Source organism: Rhinopithecus bieti, unplaced genomic scaffold (assembly GCF_001698545.2).
Source record: "Rhinopithecus bieti isolate Rb0 unplaced genomic scaffold, ASM169854v2 scaffold_14549, whole genome shotgun sequence".
NCBI classification, from domain to species: Eukaryota; Metazoa; Chordata; class Mammalia; order Primates; family Cercopithecidae; genus Rhinopithecus; species Rhinopithecus bieti.
In genome coordinates this window covers 229322-254090 of record NW_016808027.1, presented here as the reverse complement: position 1 = coordinate 254090, position 24769 = coordinate 229322, and the positions used below count along the sequence as shown (strand labels likewise).

General features: G+C 52.6%; 1 protein-coding gene across 8 annotated transcripts in view; it reads right to left on the bottom strand.

Moving 5' to 3' along the window:
- Nucleotides 1-24769, bottom strand: part of GDPD5 (glycerophosphodiester phosphodiesterase domain containing 5) — a 90941-nt gene that overhangs the window by 30503 nt on the left and 35669 nt on the right. For all 8 annotated transcript variants that reach the window (XM_017885213.1, XM_017885214.1, XM_017885215.1 and 5 more), the window contains exons 2-3: nucleotides 24266-24349; nucleotides 11154-11330 (exon numbers count right to left, since the gene is read on the bottom strand). In XM_017885213.1, the coding sequence (XP_017740702.1) occupies nucleotides 11154-11270 (117 nt within the window). In that variant the 5' untranslated portion in view covers nucleotides 11271-11330; nucleotides 24266-24349. The remainder of the gene's footprint in view (nucleotides 1-11153; nucleotides 11331-24265; nucleotides 24350-24769) is intronic.

Here is a 24769-nt window from a genome sequence, read left to right as displayed (position 1 = left end):
TAATGGTCCTTGTCAGGGCACATTACAGCAGACAGAGGCCTGCCCGCTCCACCCATTAGCAAGCCAATCTGGCCCTGCTCCCAGAGACACGGAGCAGTGATTGCTGCCTCAATGCCCCGGCCACGGCCTCCTTTATCTCTCATAGTCTGCATAACACTAGGGATTGTTTATTTAGGGGTATCTACCCCCATTGCACAGAGGCTCAGAGAAGGGCCACCACATATGGCTGAGCAAGTTTTGCACTGCCCCCTAAGAAGTGCCACTCACATCACGCTGACCATCAATGTGCATATTTATTATGATGATTTGCTGGCACATGGCGGTCGTGTCCTAAGAAAAGGGCGCTTTTTGCTAATTTAGGCTCAACATGGGTGAGTGGAGGGGAGTCAGAGGGGTCAGCAGGTAGGGGAGGAGTGGGGATAAGATTTGAACCCAGGCATACTGACTGGACTCTGCAGGCCCCCCTTGGGAGGCCGCCTGAACAGCTCCCCTCAAAACCCACCTTGCCCTCTGGGACCCAGTATGGTGATCCCAGGTCCACCCTGGTTCCCTGGATTTCTCTCCTCCATCTCTCTGACCCCTAGGCCAGACCTGATCCTCCTTCAGGAAGCCTTTCCATCCCTCCAGGCCTCAAAGGCCTCCCCTCCCTGACCATTCTGCACAGACTCTTGGCACCCACCACCGTGACCCTCAATCAAATTGTAAATTGTGGAGATGGAAAGAGCACGGGCTCTAAAGAGCTGGCTCTGCCACTCAACATGTCACTTGGCCCCTCTGAGCCTTGGTCTCCTTGCTGTAAATGGGAATAACAGCCCTTCCCTCGGAGGGAGGCTGTTAAATGAGCCGAAGGGCTTCAAGTGGCACACAGTAGGCGCATAATGAGGGCTGGCTCACTGGGCTGTGGGCTCCCTCAGGCCAGGAATAGCCTGAGCTGTCTCTATGTCCCCTGGTCCTAGTATCACGCTGGCCACAAGGTGGTGGTCACCTATGGCGTGAGGGACAGAAGGAGGTATGGATGTGAGACAGGGCGACAGAGGGGTGCTCAGGGCCACCAGTGGGCAGGGCCATCGTGTAAGCCCCAGACTTACCCTCAGGGAGCAGGAGAAAAGCTGAGCAGGCTGGGGCTTGGGGAGCAGCTGGCTCCTAGGGTAGGCATCAGGAGGAGTGTGCTGGAGGCCGCCCAAGGAGGGACCAGACAGGGCGAGTAGCTGGGGCAGGAGTGGCCCCTGGCTGTAGATGGGGTAGGATGCTGATTCCTGCCCCAGGGAATGGAGGCTGAGGTCGGGGCTGCTGCGATGGAGAATCCTGGAGGCTCCATCCCAGAGGCTGCTGCATCTCCTTCCATTCTTACCCTAACCCTCCAGGAACAGGAGCCCCTCCGTAGCAATCTGGGCAATTGTGGGTCAATTTCCCTGAAGGCCAGTCCTTCTCCTCACTGTCTCCTGAGGATGGTCATGTCTTCTCTTCACCCCTCCTTGTCTCTGTCCTGTCCCACCCACCCCAGAGCCCTCCACGTTCAGAGAAGAACACAGAGAAAGACCTCATTAGCAGCGGGGGCTCGCAGAGTCACAGAGCACAACTGCAGCCGCAACCCTGGCCCCACACAGGACACATGGACGTGGCCGCTGGGGTGGGACGACTCTGCTGCTGCCTTTTGCCACTGACTACAGGCCCCTGCCACTATAGACTGCAGCCCCAGGCCAAAATGCACACAGCTGCCCCTCCCACTACTAGGGACCCTGAAGGTAATGGAGCACCTCCCCTGGGTCCCTTAACGGAACCTGGGGTCTAAACTCTGCACACATCTCTCTGAATGTTACAGACTTTCAGAATCACAGAGCTCCCCTGCCTGTCCCCTTGCCCTGGGGCAGAGAGCGTGTCTGCAGCCTCCAGGACAGGAGCTTACCCTGCTCTACTCCACTGGCTCCTGGGAAGTGGTCTCTCCTTCCAGATGCTGCCTGGTCCTTCTGTGGACTCAAAATTCTTCCTTTCAAGACATGGAGCCTGACAATGGGAGGCTGGGTTGAGGGAGTCTAGCAATATTGGGTTTGAATCCCAGACTGGCCACGACTGAGTGACCTTGGGGAAGACATTTACCTTCTCTGTGCCCCAGCTTCCTGCTCTGTAAAATGGGGACAGTATCGGCATGCTGCACAGACCACTGAAACCTCCCGTGCACAGTGTCTGGTGAGGCTGACCTTCTGGGCAGGGGAGTTATTGCCCTCCCCCTGCCCCCCCCCCGGGAGGTGGAGCTGAAATCTGCCTCCTCCACTGCTCCCCTGCAGCTGGTTCTCTGATACCACACAGAACAAGGCCAACCAAAGGGTAAGAAATATTGGGGTCAAATGACTACAGAGTGGAGAATACACAAAAGAGCTGGATTTTCACATGGGCCCTTCTCCCCACTGGCTGTGTGGCTGTAGGTCAATCGCTCAGGACCTCTGACCTCAGATTCCTCCTCTGTTCACAGAATGACATCACCACCTCACAGGAGGACTGCCAGGCCCCAGCACGATTACAGATGTAAGCTGTAAGTCGCCAAATCCAGGATCGTTCCTGTAATTATCATTTCGCATCTGACAGACCTTTAATTATGTGAAGACAGTGATCAAGCCTTTCCTCCCTGCTCTACACCACATCTCTCCAGCTGCTAAGGACAGCCAGGTTGATTGCCTGCCCCCAACCCAGAGTGGGTGCCATGGTCAGCCAGATGCAGAGGCCAGGCCTGGCTCTGTAGGCTATGGCCCTGGGAGCCAGCACCAATGGAGGAAGAAGACCCTGGCATGACAGCTGCCTGATCTCACTCACAGGCTGCATCCTGGGCTGTGGGGAACAGAGCCCTGTGTGAGCTCACCATGGCACTGGGGGACTGGGGGTGGGTGGGGATGGTACTCCTAAGAGCCCTTTACTTGCTGCATCTCATCATCCCCACAGTTCTTCGAAGCAGAGGAAACCAAGTCTCAGAGGAGGGAAGAGACTTGCCCAAGGTTACAAAGGGCACACATAATGGTGGAACCACAATTCACAACCAGGTCTGTGTACCTCCAGTGTCCCCAGCCGTCTCGGGGCAACAAGGGGCAGGACATGTAAATTATCCTTGCCTGACCAAGGAGGAAACAGGCTCAGAGGAACAGGGCCTTGCCCAAGGTCACACTTTGAGTCACAGGCAGCGCCAGAGCAGGGACCCTAGGATTTCAGAGTTAACTAAGATGTCAGAGATTATCTCACCTCATCTCCTAAAGATCCAACTAAGAAATGGAGAAACCACAATCTAAAGAAGGAGAATGGCCTGGAAATGTGGGCAAGAGATTAGGACATTAGTATATTAGTGCAAAAATCATGGGGAATTCAACTTACGGTGTTGGGACATCTGGATATTCATTTGGTAACAACTATAATTAGACCTCCACCTCACACCCCGTACCAAACTAAATCTCAGTGTCTCTCCTCCACATCCTTACCACCCTTCTCTTCAGTCATCTACATACACGTGTTGAGCCCTTAGACACTCAGAGATAAATCAGGCCACCCTGAGCCAAGACTGGCAGCAAACAGCTCCAATCCTGGCAATTGGTGTGGTGAGCAGGGCAAACACAGGTTGCTTAGGAGCTCAGAGCCCCAGATCCTTAACACTGTCAGTTATAGGAGGAGGGGTGAGCTAGAAGCCTTCCTGGAGGAGGAGACACCTGCAGCAAAGTGGAAGGAAAGGGCTTGTTGAGAGGACAAGGTTGGGGAACCTCAATCCAGACAGAGAAAAGGAGCAGAGGGCCTGAAGGCACAGGGCAAAGCAGGCTTTGTTTTGGGGAACTGGATCTTTATGGGCTTATAAAAGCTTTCCCTATATAAGAGAATCAGCCTTCACACACGCTGTATATTTTTTCTCATATATTATTTGAATTAATTTTATTTATCATGCTTTCTGCACAGAAATTTAAATTTTTATATAGTCAAATCTATCCCTCTTTTCCTTTATACATTTTGCCTCTGGTATTGTATTTAAGAAGGGTGGCCCAGTATTATATATTTAAGTAATATTTTACACCCACGATTTCTCAGCTTCATTGTTTACATTTCAATCTGCAATCCACCCATCCGACATCCATCTATATATAGTTCCATATGGATGTCACGTGTGCGGAGAGAGGTTTAAAAGCCTTATCTCTCTAAAGCATGAAGACTAGAATTTCTTTTACATCTTTCCAAGTTGTTTAAATTTTTTCAACAAATGTAAGCCTTCAAAATGGGAAAAAAGTTTAAAAATAGAAAAAAATACATCTTAATCCATCTGGAATTTATTTTGGTGTGAAGTAAGAGGCAGGGATCTAATTTTACTTTCACCAAATGGATGCTTCAGCTGTCCCTACAACATTTGTGATACTGGTAGTAATTTCTACATTCGTTCATCACACTGTGAGTTCTCAGATGCCTGTGGTTGTGTTTCCAGGTTTTCCAACCTGGCCCAAGGCAGCCCTTTCCCCCTTGTGTGGGCTCTGTCTGGCACAGCTCCTTCCTGCTTGGCCAAGCCCTCTCTCCAGTGGTTCCAGCTCTTCTTGGAGGTCCCAGAGCCCAGCTGCGCCCTCAGCATGTGGTCCTACAGAGACCAAGAGGGAGAGATTGAGGAGTGCCTACCCCTGAATCTGCCACCTGCAAGCCAAATCTTGGGCATCTCAGCTCTTCCAATGGTCAGCCTGTTCCACCTTCACCAAGTTCCAAATGGGGAGACTGATGCATGGGAAAGCCTAGGAAATGTCAGCTGGAAAGGGTGCAGGGAGCTCCCAAAAGGGAGAGACGGGCAGGCTATGCAGGATTACCCTGGCCCTGATCCGGGAGATTTGGGGGAGGTGGCGGCCTGGGGAGGTTGGAGAGATATTGCAGCATTAGGGCCAAGCAGGGAAAGGGATTAGAATCCCCACCCCCAGCTGGCTCCTAACAGCCTAAGAGGCTGGATTTATTTTTCTGGACTACAGAGAGCCGGGCAATCAAGCCTCTGTCCTTGCTTCTGCTGGGGTGCACTCAGAGTGGTTCATTAGGCAGGAGAATGCAATTAAGTCCTGCCTGGAGCACCCTGTCTCTCCCAGCCTATCCCTTCGCTGGCATCAGCCCCTTGGGGAGACATGAGCAGAAAGGCTGAGGGGCCCTTAGGAAGCACCATCCCAGATCCCTTCTCAGGGATGGGTGGCCATAGTCCCGTGGTAATGCCCCATCTCCTGCCCCACCCTTGCTCCATAACCGAACACTAAAGGTGTTCACAGAGTGTCATCAACAAGACTTAGCCACTTCCCCTGGAGCGTGGCATGGTCATGCCAGGTGCCCTTGGTGCTATTCCGCGAGGAGCTAGGCAGGGTGTGGAGGTTTCCGAAGGCAAGAGACTGGATGGCTTTATTGCAGCGATAAATCCCCACCTCCTTGTGGTGCAACAAACCAGCCCCTCCTCTTTCTCTCTCGTGGATGTAATAATATCATCTCCTAGTTTCTTATCCTTATAGGAATCCTGCAATTTTAGAAGTGGGAAAAATAAAGCTCAGAGGGCCTCTCTCTCACCCCTGCCGGGTCTCTTTTCCTCAAAGCACTGGAGGAGAGAAAGCCATCACTTTGAAAGTTTGTAGGGAGGGCACGTTTTCTGCAGGGTTGGAACAATGGTCTCTTCGGTACAAGGCAGGAGGCACATTCCTATCCACGATCTAATTGTATCTGCAGGACATAGATTCATACCTCCACTTAACCCACAAGCAAGCTCAGGCCCAGAGAGGGTCTGGGCCTGACCTTACATCACACACTCAGCCACTGGAAGGCAGGGTCAAGTTCAGACTGCAGCTCCCTTGCCAGGAATGCCCAGTGGCGTCTGGCTCTATCCAGAAACACCCTGGAGCCCATCTCAAAGGCTGCTTCATCCCTGAAGCCTGCCCTGATTTCCTGAGTGGGATCCATTCTTTCCAGCTCCATATCCTGGACACAAATCCACATGGCTGACAGGACAAAAAGTGGGGACCAGCTGGGAACCTCATCTCTTCCTCCCTCTTGTGCACTGGCAGAGCCCAATCCCAGCTCCAAGGGTGATCTGGGAGGTCCCTCTGGCTGAGGCAGCACCCTCCACTGCCAACCACCGCCCAGAGCACAGGAGGCAGCACCAAGAACACAGCACGCACCCGTCCGCACATGTACGCCTACATTCTCCGCCAGCTCATTAGGGGTCCAGCCGCCCCACCTGGTCAGCAAGATGGCAGTCATATCCCCTAACCACTTCCTCACTTGCTTATGAACACATACGCTCAATCCTCCTTCTAGTCGTTCATTCAGCATATCTTGTCCGAGGACCTCCTCCGAGTCAGGTCCCTGGAGTGTGCAGGCCCAGGCCCTTTCCTTAAAAGAGTCCAGTGGGAAACAAAAAATCAAAATCCACATGGCCAGCACAGGTCAATGTGCTGTCGGACCCCAGAGGAGCGAGGAAGGTGGGGAGAGAGAGCAGCGAGGAGAGAAAGGAAGAGGAGGGCTATTTTTTGGCAGAAGTTGGGGGCATGGAGGGGGATTTGCAATGGGTCTTAAGGGGCAGAGAGGAGAAAGGGTATTCCAAGCAGAGGGAATGGCAGGAGCAAAGGTCCAGTGCTATGAAGGGTGAGGTTATCCTGGGGATGTGGAGAAGCTCAGGGTGGCTGGCATGGACGAGCATGGAGGGGAAGGGGCAGAGGAGCTGGGGATGGATTTGCCTAGACCGAATGTCTTCCTGCCAAGGCAGGGTGATGGGGGGCTCTCATCATATCACATCATAGGAGACAGGCAACTGGGGTTGGGGAGGCTTATTTGTCTGTTCTACCCACCCCTCCTGTGCTATTCCTGGACTCTACCGAGACCGCTCTTCTCTCACTTGCTCCTGTGGCACAGCATGGGTTCCCATCTCCAGGACCGGCCTCCATCCACCCACGCTGGGCATCACGGAAGAATGGGATTCACCGTCAGACACTCCTTCCTCTGCAGCTCAGTCCACAGCCAGTCCATTGATGATACCTTCTACGTGTCTCTGGAATGCCTCCCCTGGCCTGCATCCCTGCGTATACCTCCTCACTCCCCACACAGACACCTGAGGCCTCACTGGCCCTCCCACCTCCACCTGAGGGCCCTCAGAGCATTCTCCACAGTTTGACCACAGTGCTCCTCACACAGCCCGAGCCTGGCTCAGGCCCCCACTTGCCTAGGATGAAGCCTAGGCTCTTCAGTATAGCTTCAGGCTCAGGCCTACTGAGCAGCACCCTTCCCCTTCCCTGCACCTGAGCCGGTGGACTGAATTCCTTTCAGTTCCTGAACACAAGACACTTGTGCACACGGTTCCCCCTACCCTGAACATTTCCCCAGTATGGGGAGATGGGGCTGATCCTCCCAGAGGCCAGCTCAGGCAAGCCTTCCCTGCCCCCAGGGTTTCCCCAGGCCTCCAAAATGATCACCCTGGGTGGTCCAGGTATGTCTGTTCTTGTCTGTTCTCCCACAAGCCTGGGGGCCCTTCAAGGGAGGGGAGAACCAGGTCTGATACACTTATGACCCCAGAACAGGTAGCAGGACAGGTTTGTTGATTGAATAAGTAATCAGGGCACCCCAGACAAGACTGTTGGGTGTGGAACAGATGACAGGGCACAGGCCTGGGGGTGTGAGCAGGGTCAGTGCAGGCTGTGCCCTCAGCCCCTTGGCCTGAGTAACTCCCTTGCTCTTCCTGGAGGAACTCAATTAAGATTATAGCAGCCTTCCAAAGGTAACTGTACTACGGAAGTGCAAGGATTGGCTATCAAGGTCTGTCTCGTTCAATGTCTCTGGCTGGGAAGTTCCTCCAGGCATCTGACCTATATCCGTCTCTAAAGAGAAGCTGGTTTTGACACTGCCTTTTGCAGACACAGTCTTCAGGGGACCCTGTGGGGATGGCCTGAGAACAGTCTTCTGTCCTACCAAGTCTTTAATTGGCAGTATTAGAGTAATGAGTCACAGACAACAACCAATTAATTATCCCCAGTTATAAAAAGCTCTGCTTCCCCTTCCTGGCTGTTGAGTGAGCCCGGCCTCCTGCTGCCAGGCTCCTCCACTCCTCAGAACTGGGGGCAAGAGAAGAGGCCATTTCACCTCTCTGGCCCTTGGTTTCCTGCTTCTTTATTTGTTAAGTGTGTGTCCTGGGGGGCTGGGGGTCAAAGGCTTGGAAGAGGTGGGAATGTGTCAGGCTGGAGGCAGGAAGGAGGGAGAGGAAGGGGCCCTTCCCAGGCTCTCTCCATGCACACTCTCCACTCCCCAGGATCCACTTCAGGGCCCAGGGTTGGATCATAACCAGGGAAACACTGAGGCTTCCAAGCTTGGCACTCAAGGCTACTCCCCATCTTGTCCCAAATGCTCCTGGTGCAGTGCTCTTTCTCCTCCATCAGGGAACTTCCCAAGTCCCCCTGCCTTTCTTCTTCCAGCAAACTCTCACTTAAACCCACATCTTCAACACACGCTATCTTCCCCAGTCTCCAGCAGTTTAGGCTGCAAATCTATCGTCAGCCTGTGTGGCTGATTTCTCCACGTGTAAAATGGGTACACAATTAAACATGGCCCATGGAGATGTTACAACAATGACTAGGACAATGCATGTAAACCGTTTGCTCCCTGCATACAGTAGGTACTCAATAAATGTTAACAGATACTATTACTTTCATACTTCATTTTCCAGCCTGAGAATGAGAATAAAATGCCTTGTGACTCTCCCACCTTTCAGCCCATTTCACAGATGAGACCCAGGGAGATCTGGTTTCACAAGAGTTGAACCCAGGCTTCTCTGAGTTGGGAGATACAGGAGGAGAATCCCCTCTGGGGCGGCAATGGTGAGAATAAGGAGAGACACCGGGCTCACTGGCAGAGCCCTCTCCACCACCCCTCAGCCTAGGCAGCTCTCCTCTCCCTGCCAGCCCCCACGGAGCTCACGCAAGGCCTCTATTTGTTCAGCAAAATTTCTGGAGCCCCTACCCTGCACCAGCCATGTCTTTGAGAAACCAGATTGCTATTCCTTCGTTGTGAGAGTCCAGCCCCATCGCTGCCCTCACCCAGCTGCCTCAGGGAGGAATAGGGACAGAAAAGAGAAACAGGGAGAGAGAGAAAGGATGACGGGCAGAGGCTTGGAACCAGGAAGTAGGAGGAGACAGGGGGTGGAGCAAAGTGAGCAACTGCAGGGAGAAAGGGGCGGGGGAGCAGAGGATGCTCATCCTCAGCTATGAGTTTGGGGTCACCTGAGGTGAGCTCAGTCCTTTCTGCAGAGGCGCTGCCACCCAGAGCTGCTGCAAAACCCTATACCCTCTCCTTGCCTAGCTCATGGCCCCTTGCTGCCCCTCCAGCCTTGGCCCCAGACCCCTGCCCCAGATTGGTAACCCAGACCCTAGCCTTGCAGGGCACGTTCTGTTCTGGTTCTCAGTCAGCTCAAAACCAGCCTCGGCCCACCTCCTCCATTCTGGGTCCTGTGCTGGCCGCATCCAAGACCATCACTTCCTGACTCCATGCCTATGACTGGCCGGCCTTGGTCCCAACCAAGGGGATGAGACTCCTGGGAGATATGCCTTCCCCAGCGTCTGCCCCTATGGCCAAGGGGCTTCCTGCCTGGGAGCTCAGCCATCCTTCTTCTCCCCTTAGCCTCAGCTGTCTCCCCACCCCATTCACACCAGTGGCTGCTGGACCTCCATTGCCCAGGTCCAGATCCAGAACAGAGTGTGGAGCACGGCAGAGTGTCCACGGGATTCTGAAGCCAAGATCACAACCTATCTCCCATTTTAGAGATGGAGAGGCTGAGGCTTGGGCATCTGGAATGACCTGTCTCAACGGCTAGTCATAGCTGGCACTGTGCTGGTCACATCACAGCTCTCATCACATGTCATGGCCCAGTGGCTCCTTGAGAGGGGTGTGTCTCCCCTCCAGTTCACAGGTGAGGGAGCTCACAGGCAACTAGATTCAAGTAGAGGATGCACCACCAAAACCTGAATCCGTCTGACTCCAGAGCCCACAGCCTGTGCCCCTCCACATAAGAGGGAAAGCTGTGACATATGGTATCTCAGAGGGCTTCCCAGCAGGGGCCTGGAGTGGAGAGACCGGGGCTCTAGTATTGACGTTGCCAGGGGCCTGCTTTGGGTAGGTCCTTCCTTTTCCTTTGCCTCAGTTTGGCCACTTGGCTCCTCTGTGGCCGGGAGTGGGGAGATGGCAATGAATCAGGCCTGGTGCCCACCCTGGCAGTTCCTACTGCTTTTTACTGTTTAGGGGTCATGAACCCAGGCTCCTCAGTCTAGGGCTCTATACCTCATCAGCACAGGCAGAGGAGGGCAGACAGGTGGATAAGCTTCACCAACCTTCCCAGAGAGACAGCCAGGCCTACTGGCCCTCTGACATCAACACACACACACAGACACCAACCAAAAGACAGACACCCCCGCCGCCCACACCCTGCCACCCCTGGCCACTCCAGCCTCTTCTGGGGCTGGCTGAATTTAGAGGCTGGCTTCTTTGTTCAGACAAGCAGGAAGGAGGAGGAAAGTTGTTCTCCAGACAGTAAAGCTTTTAGATAAACACTACACAGGAATTGGGTTCCTTCAGAGAAGAAACTAGATCCACCGGCTGACAGTGCCCCAGGGACAGGAGTGCAGCTTAGGTCTGGCCTGGGGAGCCCAGCACTGAAGGAGGCTTTCTTTATCCGGCTGTGCACCTGCTGCCAGCTCTGGCAAGCCTGTGGCTCAGGTGACTGAGCCCCGGTGCCAGACCGTGGCCCTGCCAGCTCCCAGGCTCCAGGATGGCCGGGCCCACGTCCTCACCCTCTCCTCCAGCACCCACCTGTTTGCCTGCCTGCCTGCATGCCTGTCAGGGTCTGCCAGAAAGCTGAGGACTTCTGCTTACCCTGGGGTGACCCTTCCCTTCTGGAGCAGCCTAACCTCAACAGTGTCAGAGGAGAGTTAACAACTTGTCAACGGGAAGAACTCCTTCTGGCCCTCCTGGTCAGCAGATTCAGGAATTACTATGAGCCCATTTTACAGAGGGAGAAACTGAAACCCAGAAAGGCCATTGGCCTGTCCAGAGCAAGTCAGCAGAGACAGAGGTAAGACCCCTCCCCCAGCCCCTCAGGCTTGCTGGGGCTCACTGGGTCCCTCCGACCCTGTTCCAGGGTGGCTCACCGGCGTGGTATCATCATGGGAGCGCTGGTAGCGCTTCCAACGGCAGCCGTAGATGCCCGTGAGGCAGGAGAGGCACAGCTGTGGCTCATAGTACTGCAGGGGCTGGTGTCTCACCATACTCGTGCCTGCAGCCCTGGTGCCTGGCCCTCAGGCGCCCATGGAGGCCCCCAGCTGGTCCTGCAGGAGGAAGCACAGGGCGGTGAGGCAGGGGAAGGGTGAAGAGTCAGGCACCACATAGCAAGTCATTGTAGCCTAGGTCAGGGAGGGTCACCCCTGCTCAAAGCACTGCAGTGGGGCTCCGTCTCACTTGGAGTCACAGGCCCGCCCTTGCAGGTCCCCAAGGACCTGTCCTCTGCCTCCCACCCAGGCCCTCCTCCTCCCTACTCCTTCTCCTCCAGTCATTCCTGACCTCCTCCATGTTCTTCACTGGCCTGGCATGCTGCTGTCCCCTCTGTCTGGAATGTTCTTCCCTTAGAAACCTGCATGGCTTCCTCCTCTTTCCCCTCCTCTCTTCAGGTCTTAGCTCAAATGTCCTTTTCTTTTATTTTCGAGATAGAGTCTTGCTCTATCACCCAGGCTGGAGTGCAGTGGTGCGATCTCAGCTCACTGCAACCTCTGCCTCCCGGGTTCAAGCAATTCTCTTGCCTCAGCCTCCCAAGTAACTGGAATTACAGGTGCCCACCACATCTGGCTAATTTTTGTATTTTTGTGGAGATGGGGGTTCTGCCATGTAGGCCAGGCTGGTCTCGAACTCCTGACCTCAGGTTATCTGCCTGCCTCGGCCTCCCAAAGCGCTGAGATGACAGGCATGAGCCATGGGCACCAGGTCACATGTCCTTTTCTCAATAAGACTGTCCCGGATCACCTTCTGTAAAACTGTAGCCCCTTCCCACATTCCCTAAGCTCCTTCCCACATTCTCAGCTTTGTTTTCTCAATCATGTCCTTAAATATAACTTGTTTATTTTTCCTGTCTACCCTACTATAATGCAGTTTTCATGAAGGCAAGGATTTTTGTCTGTTGTATTTTCTGCTGTATTCCCAGTAACTGGAACAGTGTCTAGCACATAGCAGACTTTCAAAATAAACATTTCAGAAGAAATTATCATACAAGCTGAGATGTGTTGAGCACTTAAAATACACCAGGCACCGTGTAACGACTTTACATTCATTGTTCCATCTCAGCACAACCATATGAAGTGGCAGGTTCTGTGTCCGAAACCCATTTGACAGTTTAACAAACTGAGGCTCAGAGAACAAGGAGCAATGCCTGGCTACTGTCCCATAACTGGACTGTAGTCAATCTAGGAACTGCTCTAGTGCCCCAAAGTATTCATTCTCCAGACACAGGGAGCCTCCTAGCCGGGTGGGGCCTATGGGAAGATGGTATAGCAGCAAGAGGTGTCTTGAGGGTTGAAGTGTGGCTGCCAGGAGCTACTGTCTCAGCCCTGCTTGGCACCCTGGAAATTTCTGTGGGAGCCACAGCCTCCGGGGGCCAGTGTTGGTCAAGTGTGACCACGTGGCAATGAGCTTGGGGCACCTCACACGCCCTGAGTATCAGGTGTCATCCAGTCCTCCACACCACTGTGAGTTATTCTTATTCCATTTTGCTGATGACAAACCCGGGACTCAGAACAGAGAAACTATTTGCCCAGAGGTACGCAGCTATATTGAGGTGTCAGGACTCCAACCCTGGCCTGTGGGACTCCAGAAACTCAGTCATATGTTCTGTACCAGGCCCTATCCGAGGCCCTGGAGACAATGTGAGCAGGACACACAAAGACTCCTAGGGCCCTGAGAGGGCCAGAGAGGGGAACAACTAGGCATTGTTCCAAATGCTTTCCATGCAGAAACTGTAACAGCAGCCCTAGGAAGGAAGGAAGTACTCGCATTTAAAAAATGGAGATATAATTCACATACCAGAAAATTTACCCTTTTAAAGTATACAATTCAGTATTTAATATACAGTATTCAATTTTTGGTATATTCACAAGTTGTACAACCATCACCACTATCTAATCCCAAAACAGTTTCACCATCCTAACAACCCCCACCCCGCCCCTGCACCCTTCTCATGCACTGTCACTCCCTATTTACCTTGGCCTCACTCCTCTGGCCCTGGCAACTGCTCATCCACTTTCTGTCTCTATGGACTTGCCTATTCTAGAGACTTCATATAAATGGAATTATACAATATGTGGCCTTTTGTGTCTTGCTTCTTTCATGCAGCATAATGTTTTCAAGGCTCATCCATGTTGTAGCACGGATCAGCATGTCATTCCTTTTTATGTCTAACATTCCATTGTATGGATCTACCACATTTTGTTTACCCATTGATCAGCTGAAGGACATATGGATTGTTATCACTTTTGGGTTGTTATACATAATGCTTCTGTGAATGAGTTTTTTGTGTGAACGTTTGTTTTCATTTCTTTTGGGTACACATTTCTTTTGGGATAGAATTGCTGGTCACAGCACTTTGGGAAGCTAGGCGGGTGGATCACCTTAGGTCAGGAGTTCGAGACCAGCCTGGCCAACATGGTGAAAACCATCTCTACTAAAAATACAAAAATTAGCTGGGCGTGGTGGTGGGTGTCTGTAATCCCAGCTACTCGGGAGGCTGAGGCAGGAAAATCGCTTAAGGAGCGATTTTAAGGAGGCAGAGGTTGTTAAGATCGCACCACTGCACTCCAGCCAGGGTGACAGGGCGAATCTCCATCTCAAAAAAAAAAAGAATTGCTGTGCCATATGGTAACTTTTGTTTTTGAGATAAGGTCTTGCTCTGTTGCCAAAGCTGGTGTGCAGTAGTGCAATCATAGCTCATGGAAACCTCAGACTCCAGGGCTCAAGTGATCCACCTGAGTTGCTGGAACTACAGGGGTATGCCACCACATGTGGATCATATGGTAACTTTTATGTTTAACCTTTTGAGGAACTGCCAAACTGTTTTCCAATGTGACTGCACCATGTTACATCCCCAAAGTATCATCATCATCATCTCCATTTTATAGATGAGAACTCTGAAGCACAGAAAGGTTGAGCCACTCACCAAAGGTCACTCAGCAGAGCCAGGATTCATATTCAGGCAGGCTGGCTCCAGGGACCTTGCTCTAACCCATGGGCCTGCCAAATCTGATCTGCCGCCTATTTTGTACAGCCCAAAAGCTAAGAATAGTCTTTATGTTTTTAAATGGTTGTGAGAGTCAAAACAAAAATATCTTGTGACACATGAAAATTACATGAAAGTCAAATTTCAGTGTCCATAAATAAAGTTTCATTGGACGCAGCCATGCTCATTCATTTATGTATTGTCTATGGCTGTTTTAACTGTAACTGCAGTGTTAAGTAGTTGCCACAGAGACCATATGGCTTGCAAAGCGTAAAATACTGACTGTCTGGCCCTTCAGAGGGAAAGTTTGCAGATTCCTGAAGTCACTGGACTCTAATGGCCCACGAGCCGTATGGTAAGTGCAGTGTATGATGAAGGGAGGAAAGGGAGCCTGTGGGCACTGACCATGGTGCAGGGAGGGTCAGAGTATGTTCCCTGGAGTCAGCACTGAGCTGAGGCCTGGAAGATGAGCTCCTAAGATACCACTCTCCAAAGCCCCAGGGGCTGCACTGTAGGAGCACACTGGGCTTCAGGCCCACTCACTACTTCCACCACCAGGCCTCACTCAGGGCCTCCGCCTATCCCTCCAACACCACCACCCAATGCTGACCTCACCTCAGTGCTGACATTACAGCCTGCAGTCTGAGGGGGAAGATGCATTAGGGGGCTTGCTTGGAATACTGAATGACCTGGAGTCTCCTGAGTGCTGGGAATGGACTGCTGCAGCCTCTGTCGGGGGGAGCCCTGGGGAGGCATGTGGACTATGGTGGGCTCCTAAGATACCACTCTCCAAAGCCCCAGGGGCTGCACTGTAGGAGCACACTGGGCTTCAGGCCCACTCACTACTTCCACCACCAGGCCTCACTCAGGGCCTCCGCCTATCCCTCCAACACCACCACCCAATGCTGACCTCACCTCAGTGCTGACATTACAGCCTGCAGTCTGAGGGGGAAGATGCATTAGGGGGCTTGCTTGGAATACTGAATGACCTGGAGTCTCCTGAGTGCTGGGAATGGACTGCTGCAGCCTCTGTCGGGGGGAGCCCTGGGGAGGCATGTGGACTATGGTGGGCTCCTAAGATACCACTCTCCAAAGCCCCAGGGGCTGCACTGTAGGAGCACACTGGGCTTCAGGCCCACTCACTACTTCCACCACCAGGCCTCACTCAGGGCCTCCGCCTATCCCTCCAACACCACCACCCAATGCTGACCTCACCTCAGTGCTGACATTACAGCCTGCAGTCTGAGGGGGAAGATACCCCACCTATGCTGGGGCTTCCCTGAGCCAGGGCCTGGGGGCAGGCTGGGGTGGGGACACAGCTTGGCTTCCATGGGGCTGGGGAGACCGTGGGTGGGGGCTGGTGTGGGGTGCTCTCAGCTTTACTATACTCCAGAAGATTTGGGGAGTGTTGCGTGCCCACATAGGCACCCCCACATTCCCAGCCTTCCCGCAGGTGTGGGAGGCCAGGGTCCACAGCCAGGGGAGCCAGATCTTACCCTGTGCACTCCCCAGATGGGAGTCTCTACTGTCATGTCAGCCACTACATCGGCCCCCGCCTCCCCAGGAAGGGAGGAGGCAGGTGCAATGTGGAAAGAAGCCTAGCTTTATGCTGCCTCACACTGACTTGCTCTGTGGCTGAGGCCACTCAGGCTCTTCCCTGAGCCTTGGTTTCTGAATCTGTAAAAGCGAGTAACAGCTTCTGCCTTGACTTCTATAGGACACACAATTGGGGGCAGGGTGAGGGAAAGGTGCCAGCAGGTACTGCAACGCTGAGGTACAACAGGTGGACATCCTGCAATGCATGTGGGATCCCACCCCAGGTTCCGCTGCCTTCACACTCCTTTCCCAGGACTCCCCTGCCCCGGGACTAATTCCCACATGTCCTCTGCCTGCCCCTCCCCTGTCCCCACGCCTGCACATTATAACCCATCCAGGAATGGAAATTCCACTTCAAACCTAGAAAAGAGGGAAGTAGAAGTGTGTGCGTCATGCCTCGGCCCAGAACTTCACTGATTCTGGCTCTCAGAGTCTCCTCTCCCCAAGGTGCATTTTCATCCTGTTCATAACTGTAGGGGATTCTCTGGGAGGCAAACCTCTTCTCTTTCTTCTGTATGCTCTCCTGGCTACGGCCATCTTGTCCACTCCCACGGCTTCAGTTACCAGGTGCTGCCAAGGCCACCCAGGCTCTGCCTCTGATCGAGACAGCCAGCAGCTCCTGGATGTCTCCAGGATTGTCACCCAGGCCTTGCAAACCCAGTTCAGCCACACTGCCCTCTACCACCCTTTTTTTAAGGCCCTTTTCTCGCCATCCCCATAGCCACTCCCCCTGTTCAAGGCTTCATCTCCCCTGCCTGGGGACTGCTCCAGATTCCTTGCTGTCAGCCCCATCCCTCCAATCCAAGCTCTCACCTGCAGCTGGACTGAACTTCCTAACAGGCAGTGACCAGGATCTGACCCCTACTGCTCTTCCAGCCTTGCCTCCCTTCACCTGGTGAACACCTCCTGATCCTTCAAGTGTCAGATGTTCCCTCCTCCATGGAGGCCCAGTTTGGTTAGAGGTCTCCCCAGCCTCCCATATCCCTGGCATGTCCCTCCCTCTTAACTGGGCACACTGTGAGAGCACCGTGGACATGCCTGCCTCCCCCATGGGATGGTCTGCGTTAACCCCATGTCCCCAGGGAGCAACACAGGGCAGCAAGAGCAGGAAGCACTAGGGGACTTCTTGGACCATACTTCAGACAAGTGCCCAGAAGTTCTGCTAACGGAGGCATGCTGCTCACACCACACTTGGCAGCAGGGACAAGCTCTGAGACAGGACTCTCTCCGCCATCCCTCACCAGCCCATCACCTCCCCTCCCTTTCCTGCCAGGGATAATGGCATTACTTAGGTCCAATCAATTTCTCCAAGCTACCTCCCAGGGTTGCTGATACCAGCCAAGTTCCCAAGAAATCCCCTGCCAAGAGCTACTGCTGGCTCTGGGACAAGAGAACGCTCTCACCTCTGAGCCTAATATCCAAGGCCCCTCCCCAGCCCAAAGTCCTGTTTTCTGTCAGAATCCCTGAACTTGCACAGCCTCCTGCTTGCACAGGGAAAGCCTTCCAAGAGTCCATGCCTGAGATAGAGTAAACACCCACTATGGGGCAGAGACAGGATGCTGGGGATGGGCGTGCATCTCCAGCGTCCTGTCCCATCCTCACATCTCGGGACGCACCTGCCTGCTCCCCTACCCTTTCTCCCTTCCATAACTGCCAGGCCCACGCTGTGCCCCCCAGACTGCACTGCACTGCTCCCAGCCCCTTTTCTGATCATGAAGTGCCTGGATTCTAGCCTGGTCACCCTCAACTGACTTGCTATGTGACCTTGGACAGGTCACTACCTCTCCCTGAGCCTTACTTTACCCATCTGGGGAATGGGGACTAAATGGGGTAATACATGGAAGTGCTCAGGTCTGCAATAAAAAGGAATCGAGGCATGCGACAACATGAATCCTGAAGACGTCATGCCAAGTTCACAAAAGGCCACATATCGTATGATTCCATGTATAAGAAATGACCAGAATGGGCAAATACCGAGACAGAAAGTAGGTCAGTGAATGCCAGGGTCTGGGAGGATTGGGGAGGAAAGGCAGAGTGACTGCTAATAAGTGTGGAGTTTCTTTTTGGGCTGGTGAAAATGTCCCTGGCCGGGCGCGGTGGCTCATGCCTATAATCCCAGCACTTTGGGAGGCCGAGGCGGGTGGATCACTTGAGGTCAGGAGTTCAAGACCAGCCTGGCCAACACGGTGAAACCCTGTCTCTACTAAAAATACAAAAATTAGCTGGGTGGTAGTGGCACGCACCTGTACTCCCAGCTACTTGGGAGGCTAAGGCAGGAGAATCACTTGAACCCGGGAGGTGGCGGTTGCAGTGAGCTGAGATGGTGCCACTACACTCCAGCCTGGGCAACAGAGTGAGACCCTGCAGGCCACCACCCAACCCAAAAAAAAGAAAGAAAATGTCCTGGAATTAGTGGTGATGGTTGGGAACTTTATCTCAATAAAACTTTTTTTTGTTTAAGTGCCCAGGTCTGGAAGTCACATGAATGTCTGCACTAGTTGTGAGGTGCTGCGAGGTCAGTGGCAGCTGCACCAGAGGGGACGACAGCCTGGAAACCTTGGCTGTACCCGGGCCCCCTCCACTCCTACCCAGGCATGGGTCTCCAGACCCCTCAGATTCTGGAAACAACTCTAGTTCCTTCCAAGGAACTCTTCTGCCAAATTAACCTGAATTGTTTCTGTTGTTTGCAATTCCAAATCTTGATTGGTATGAGGATATTCACTGTGTTGCCAGCTTTTAACAGGTTTTAAGCACTCAATAAATGTGTTCAAGAACTGAATGAGGTCAGGTGCCGTGGCTCATGCCTGTAATCCCAGCACTTTGAGGAAGCCAAGGCAGGAGGATCACTTGAGGCCAGGAGTTCAAGACCTGCATGGGCAACATGGTGAGACCTCCATCTCTAAAAAAAATAATAAATAATAATAATAAAAAGAATTGGCTGAGCTAACATATGTACAGTGTGAGGACTACCAGCCACAATGGTTACTGTTTGATGTGCTAGCACTTGCTGCTGGGTGGTGTGGGCACTCCAGGTCATTGCTGGGTACCGTGCTGAGCACTGCATAGGCATCCCCTCCCCTTGACAACCTTTCTGAGCGAAGACCAATGGTCTTACCTAACAGATTGCAAATGTGGGCCTGAAAGAATGGGCAAACCAACCGCAGTGCATTCCACACAATGAGGAATATTATTTGGCAATAAAAAGGAGTCAGCTACCCAGCCACAAAAAGCAATGGAGAGACCTTGAAAGCATATTGCTAAGTGACAGAAACCAATCTGGAAAGCTATATACTGCATGGTTCCAACTAAGTGACGTTCTAGAAAAGGCAAAACTGTGGAGGCAGTACAGAGATCAGTGGCTGTCAGGGACTCAGGGGGCAGGGAAAATAAGTGGTGCTCAAGGAATTTTGAGGCCACGAAGCTCTTCTGTATGACACAGTAATGATGGACATGTGTCAAACCCCATACAGTGTGCAACACAAGGAGTGAACCATAGCGTAAACTATGAACTTTAGTCAATCATAATTAACCAATATTAGTTCATCAATTGTAATAAATGTACCTTATTAATATAAGATGTAAAAGAATAAGCCAGACTGTGGGGAGGGAGAATGTGGAGGAGGGTACATGGAAACTCTCTGTACTTTCCAATCAATTTTACTGCAAACCTAAAACTGCTTTTGAAAAAGAGTATTAAATACACAGACACACACACACACACATGCGACGCGCGCACCCAAGAGGTTAGGTAATTCACCCAAGGTCAAACAGCTAATCACGGAGGAGGGAGGATTTGAACCCAGGGCTGTTGACTCTAAAGTCCAGACTCTCCATGGTTGCAGCCTCACAGGGCGGGCCTGTTCACGTTTCTATCACCTTCCACGTCAATGCCAGCTGCAGCACCTGTATAACTGAAAATTGTACCTCAAAGGACCAAGCTCAGTATTTTGGTTGGTATCAGGAAAGCAGAGGCAGAATGAGTCTAGGAACATTGGAGAGGAAAGGAAAAACCCCCAACAGTGCCAGGATTGGTGGGGATGGGAGGCCGACCTTTGGCATCGTGCTAGGGCCCTGGGGAAGGGGGCAAGCAGGCAGATGGAGAGAAACCCCCCTTCTCCTCGGCCATGGCTGTCCTCGCTGGGCCTCAACCCCAGCCCAGCCCTGGGATGATGGTCTGAGGCTTAGCTTGAACACCAGTGGGCTGAGTGACTGCCCCAAGCCTCTGGCCTCAGTTTTCCCATCTGTATCATGGGAGGGTTTGAGCACCCTCGGCTGATCTCCAAGGGCCTTTCCAACACTCAACTTCTAAAACCCTTTATCTACCCGCTCTTTCCTCACCCCCAGTAGCAAAGCAGAGAGGGGGCTGCTTGAGGAAAAGGGAAGGCCAACCCCTGATCTCTCCCTGGTCTGACTGGGGAAGAGCTCCCCACTGCTCTCATGGCTAATCACTGGGCATCCTGACAGTCACTCTCCTAGGATGCAGTTCAAAACTGGATGAAAGTGGCAGGAAGGCCCATAACAAAGTTAGGCACCTGGTCATCCTGAGCACCAGGGCAGAGCTCTGGCCCTGCCCAAGAGCCTCCACCATCTTTGATAGGGATCAAGGTGTAGGTACATTGTGGCCTAGATGACTCACAAATAGTGATGACCCTAAACTTCCCTTACAGTAAAATGCCAGGCATGAAAGGTGCAGGGTCATGGTGACTTGTTTCCATAGGGTTCCAGGATCATGGCCTTGGAGCAGGCCTTTCTGTGGTCCTTCCTTACCACTTCATCCATCACTGCTCCCAACCCAGCTGTGCCTGTGAAACCACCTTAGCCCTGGAGCCCCTCTGCCTATCCTCAATGCCTGGCGAACTCCTGCTCATCTCAGTTCAGATAGCCCCTCCTCCGGGAAGCCCTTCCTGACTGGGTCACGATCTCTTCTGGATGCCACAACTCTGTGTTTTCTGACCACTGTGTCAGGCTTCCGGGAGATGGTGAGATCTATGCAGAATTCAGAAATGAGAAAAGATTTGCAGCACAAAGGGGAGAAGGAAGGGCATTTTAGGTAAGGAGACAGCACAGCAGAAGCCTAGGTGGCAGGGAGGGCAGTGATTGGGGCTTCTCCCAGGGCAGAGGGCACCCCAAACAGCTCACCGAGTGGACCGTTTCCCAAAACAAAACAACCAAACCCAAACCCACAAAATGAATTTCTGGCCCCAGGACGAGGGCTGGAGGTGGGGGAGACAGGAAAGATTCCGGAAAGAGCCCAACCAGTGAAATGTAGAACCCACTCATCCCCGGCCCTGCTCTATGCTCTACAGCCCCAGCCTCCTGCAGGTAACTCACGATTCAGTCTATTTTCCATTGCATAGCCTCATTTGATGGCTTGAACAGAGAGATCCCAGCTGCCACCATCTCACTGTACAGCCTTGGTGAAGTCGCTCTACCTCTCTGGGCCTCGGAGAAGCCCTAGATTCTAATGGAATCTGCAGAGAAGGTAACCAGACCTAGGGGCAGGAAGGAAGTCTAAGTCACAGGGGCAGGCAGCTTCCAATTGGGAGAGGCTTGGGGAAGAGGTGCCTGGAAGGAGGCAGGGAGAGAGGCCTTGAGGTGAAGAGGCAGGTGGGGTCTGTGCCACCCAGGCCCTGCAAGCCTGCTCATTCTGGAGAAATGTTTTTCAGTGGCCAAGGCTGGGGCTCAGCCGGAGCCTCCAAGAATCAATCATGCCATAATTAGGGTCACTATTAATCTCTTTCCACGGTGATGCCAGGGCCTCCTGTTTACCCAACACTTCTGTCCCAAGAGACCTCTGATTGCCATTCCTCTCGCGAGGAGGCTGGCAGGGCCCAGAGGTGAAGGTAGACTAGTTCTTCCCCAGCTCAGGAGCCTGCCCAGGGGCCTTGGGTTCTCTTGGTACAGAAAGGACTTCTCTTTCCCAGGTCAGGGCTATGAGCTTGGGCTGAGCAGTCACCAAAAGTGACCTGGCCTTTCCCAGAGGGCACAGCTTAGCATCTCAGAACTCAAAATCTCAGGCTCCAGATGCCCCAAATTGGAGCTCTAGAATCACTTCACCCAAGACTCACAGTGTCATGGAATCCTCATTGAACAATTCAACTGGCATCTTCAAACTATCCCTGGATTTCAGACTGCTAAGTCACAAAGTAACAGCACCAAAGTCCTGGAGGCACTCCATCCAGCCTCCCCTTCCATTCAGAAATCCCCTGTGCCACTCCTACTGGTGGTTCTCCAGTCTCTCCAGACCAGCCAGTGGCTTCCCTAGGCTCGCATACTCCTAGTGACAGGCCCCTCCCTCCCTGGAGGGCTGAGTAGTTTTCTCCAAGCCAACAGGACTGTAGGAAGGCCATCCTAAGAAGAGATCCTGCCCCACCCCTTCTCCCCAGTGACACTGACAGGCTCTCTGGGGAGCAGGCAGAGAGAGTGAAGGGCCCCGGGACAACTACTCGGAGGCAGCAGAGACTTTCAGCATCCCCCATCCTCAGTTTGACTTGTGCAAGCCCCTTCCAGGAGCCCAGTGGCGCAGCCGCAGGGGCCAGGCTGGCTTTTTCTGACGGCTCTTCCTCAGTCCCAGGGAAGGGGGAGTGGGAAAGTGGGGCACACCAAGTAAATGAAAGGGCGGAGGAGGAAGAGGAGCGTGAGTACAGTGGAGATTTGTACAGAGCAATCTTGTCTCTGTCCTCTCCTGCCCCTCCTTGTACCACTGTGCTCCAAAGACAACACCTACCCAGCTTTCCCACCTCCATGCCTCACTCAGGTTGGGCCCTCTGCCAGGAAAGCCCTCCCCAAATCCCAATCCAAATCCCATCCATCTTAACAAACAGACCCCGTGCAAAGCTTGGGCTAATTCCCCCCAACAAAAGCCCACTGCCTCCTCCTTTTTGTGCTCACATCATCTGGCAGAGCTCCTGAGAATGATCACAGGCCTCAGTGTGCTGTAATTATCTGCTTCCGTGGCTGCCTTGCCCGCCAGACTGAGAGCTTCCCCAGGTTCAGACTTCTGATCCACTTGGCCAAGCTTTTCTGAAGACCTATAGTGTCTGCAGCCCCACACCTGGTGATGGGGACATAAGATATGCCAGGCCCTGTCCTTGCTAGAAGAGTCACTGTATAGGGGACGTATGTCCCCTGCACTGTGCCTGGCACCAAGGAGGTACCTAATTAGTTGTCAGTCAAAAAGCTGGTTAAATGCAAGACGGAAGGAAAAAAAGAACCAATCAAAGCATCTTACACCACACAACTGCAGAGCCACTTCTGAAAGCCTGAATTCTGCCTCTGAATAATAATTAGCCTTTTCCCAATTTACAGAAAAAATTAAGTTACTAAAACAAAAAAAAAAAAAAAGAAGACTAAATTAGGTACTTTTCTCTCACAAATTTTTCTTAAACCTCTGCTATCCATTTGCACATTTCTATACCATATCTAGTGTAAGATGACCTCAGATCTAGCACAGGATACTAATTTCATCACTGTCATGAACATTGCTACTCTTCACAGTCTTCGGCAAAGAGCAGCAATCTCCCTGCTTCCAGGCATGTCGGAGAACCTGGGGCCTAAACTTTTCCTCTCTTCCTTCAAATGTCCAGGTTTCACCTTGGTGACCAATGAAAACCGAGCTTGCTTGAATGCTGAGGAAGAAAGTCCCAGGAGTTGGCTGGCCCACCTTGAAGGTTCATGCCAGTTCCGTGATATAAGGCCTCCAAATCCACTATTTGTCATTCATTCCTTTGGAGGAAGCATCACTTTCTCTAGGATTCTCTTTTAAAATATAAATCTTCTCTGGAGTTGGGAGCCCATTCAACCCTCAGATTGGAGGTCAAAGAAACTTAGTTTAATGCTGGGCTCTTGAGGGGCAGTAAATCACAGGGTTTGTGAAGAGGTCAGTCTGCCTGGGTTTTTATTTATTTTAATTTTTTTTTTTTAGAGACAGTCTCACTCTGTCACCCAGGCTGGAGTGTAGTGGCACAATCATAGCTCACTGCAACTCAAACTCCTGGGCTCAAGCGATCTTCCTGCCTCAGCTTCCCAAGTAGCTGGGACTACAGGTGCGTGCCACCGTGCCTGGTGACCTGGCTGGGTTTGAAACCCAGCTCTACCATGTATTTAATGGAGCAAGTTTCTAAATGCCTTTATACCTCAGCTTCCTTATCTATAAAGCGGGGATAACCATGGTATCAGCCTCATGGGCTCTCAGACAAGTACCTGGAACGCTGTACTAAGCAAGAGACAAGTCTACTCAGAGCTTCAGTTTTTTCCTGTCCATAAAATGGGACAATAATCCCATTTATGCCTTTTCATAAACCGTAGAGTGCTGCCCCCATGGGGAGGTGAACATTGTGTAAGAACCCAGACAGCTGCCCTCTGCAGCCTGTCTTGAACTCCTTTCTCCCTCCCTCCTTTTCTCTTTACCTGGAAGAAGGTACCAGTGGCTGTGAGCTGGGCTCCTGGGGGTGTCCTGTCCACAGAGGCGGTGATATCACTTCACTGGGAGAGCTGAGAGGAAAAGGGGATAAACCCAGTGAGTTCATTCATCAGTTCATCCTACCTTCTACTGTCCCACTTGACCCTTAGTGAGCGCCCATCCCATGCTGAGTGTGGGGCCCAGTGATGGGTGACACCGAGTCCCTGCCCTGGGGAAGCCACAAAGCTGGTGGGAGGGCTGACAGGACATACGTGATCTAATCCCCAGCCATGAAACCCGGCACATGCAATCCACCTCCACGCATGCTGCCCACAAACCAGCCCTAGGCCCAACTCATACAACCTGTTCCCTGAACCACTCCTGCCCCTCCAGGACCCACGGACCCAGGATCCAAAGCTCAGCTACCCTGGGGGCAGAGGCCCTTTCACGCTGCCCAGGGACCTGCTTCTCTGAGGTAGCTGCCAAACCAGCTGTTCTTCTAAAGCAGCCGC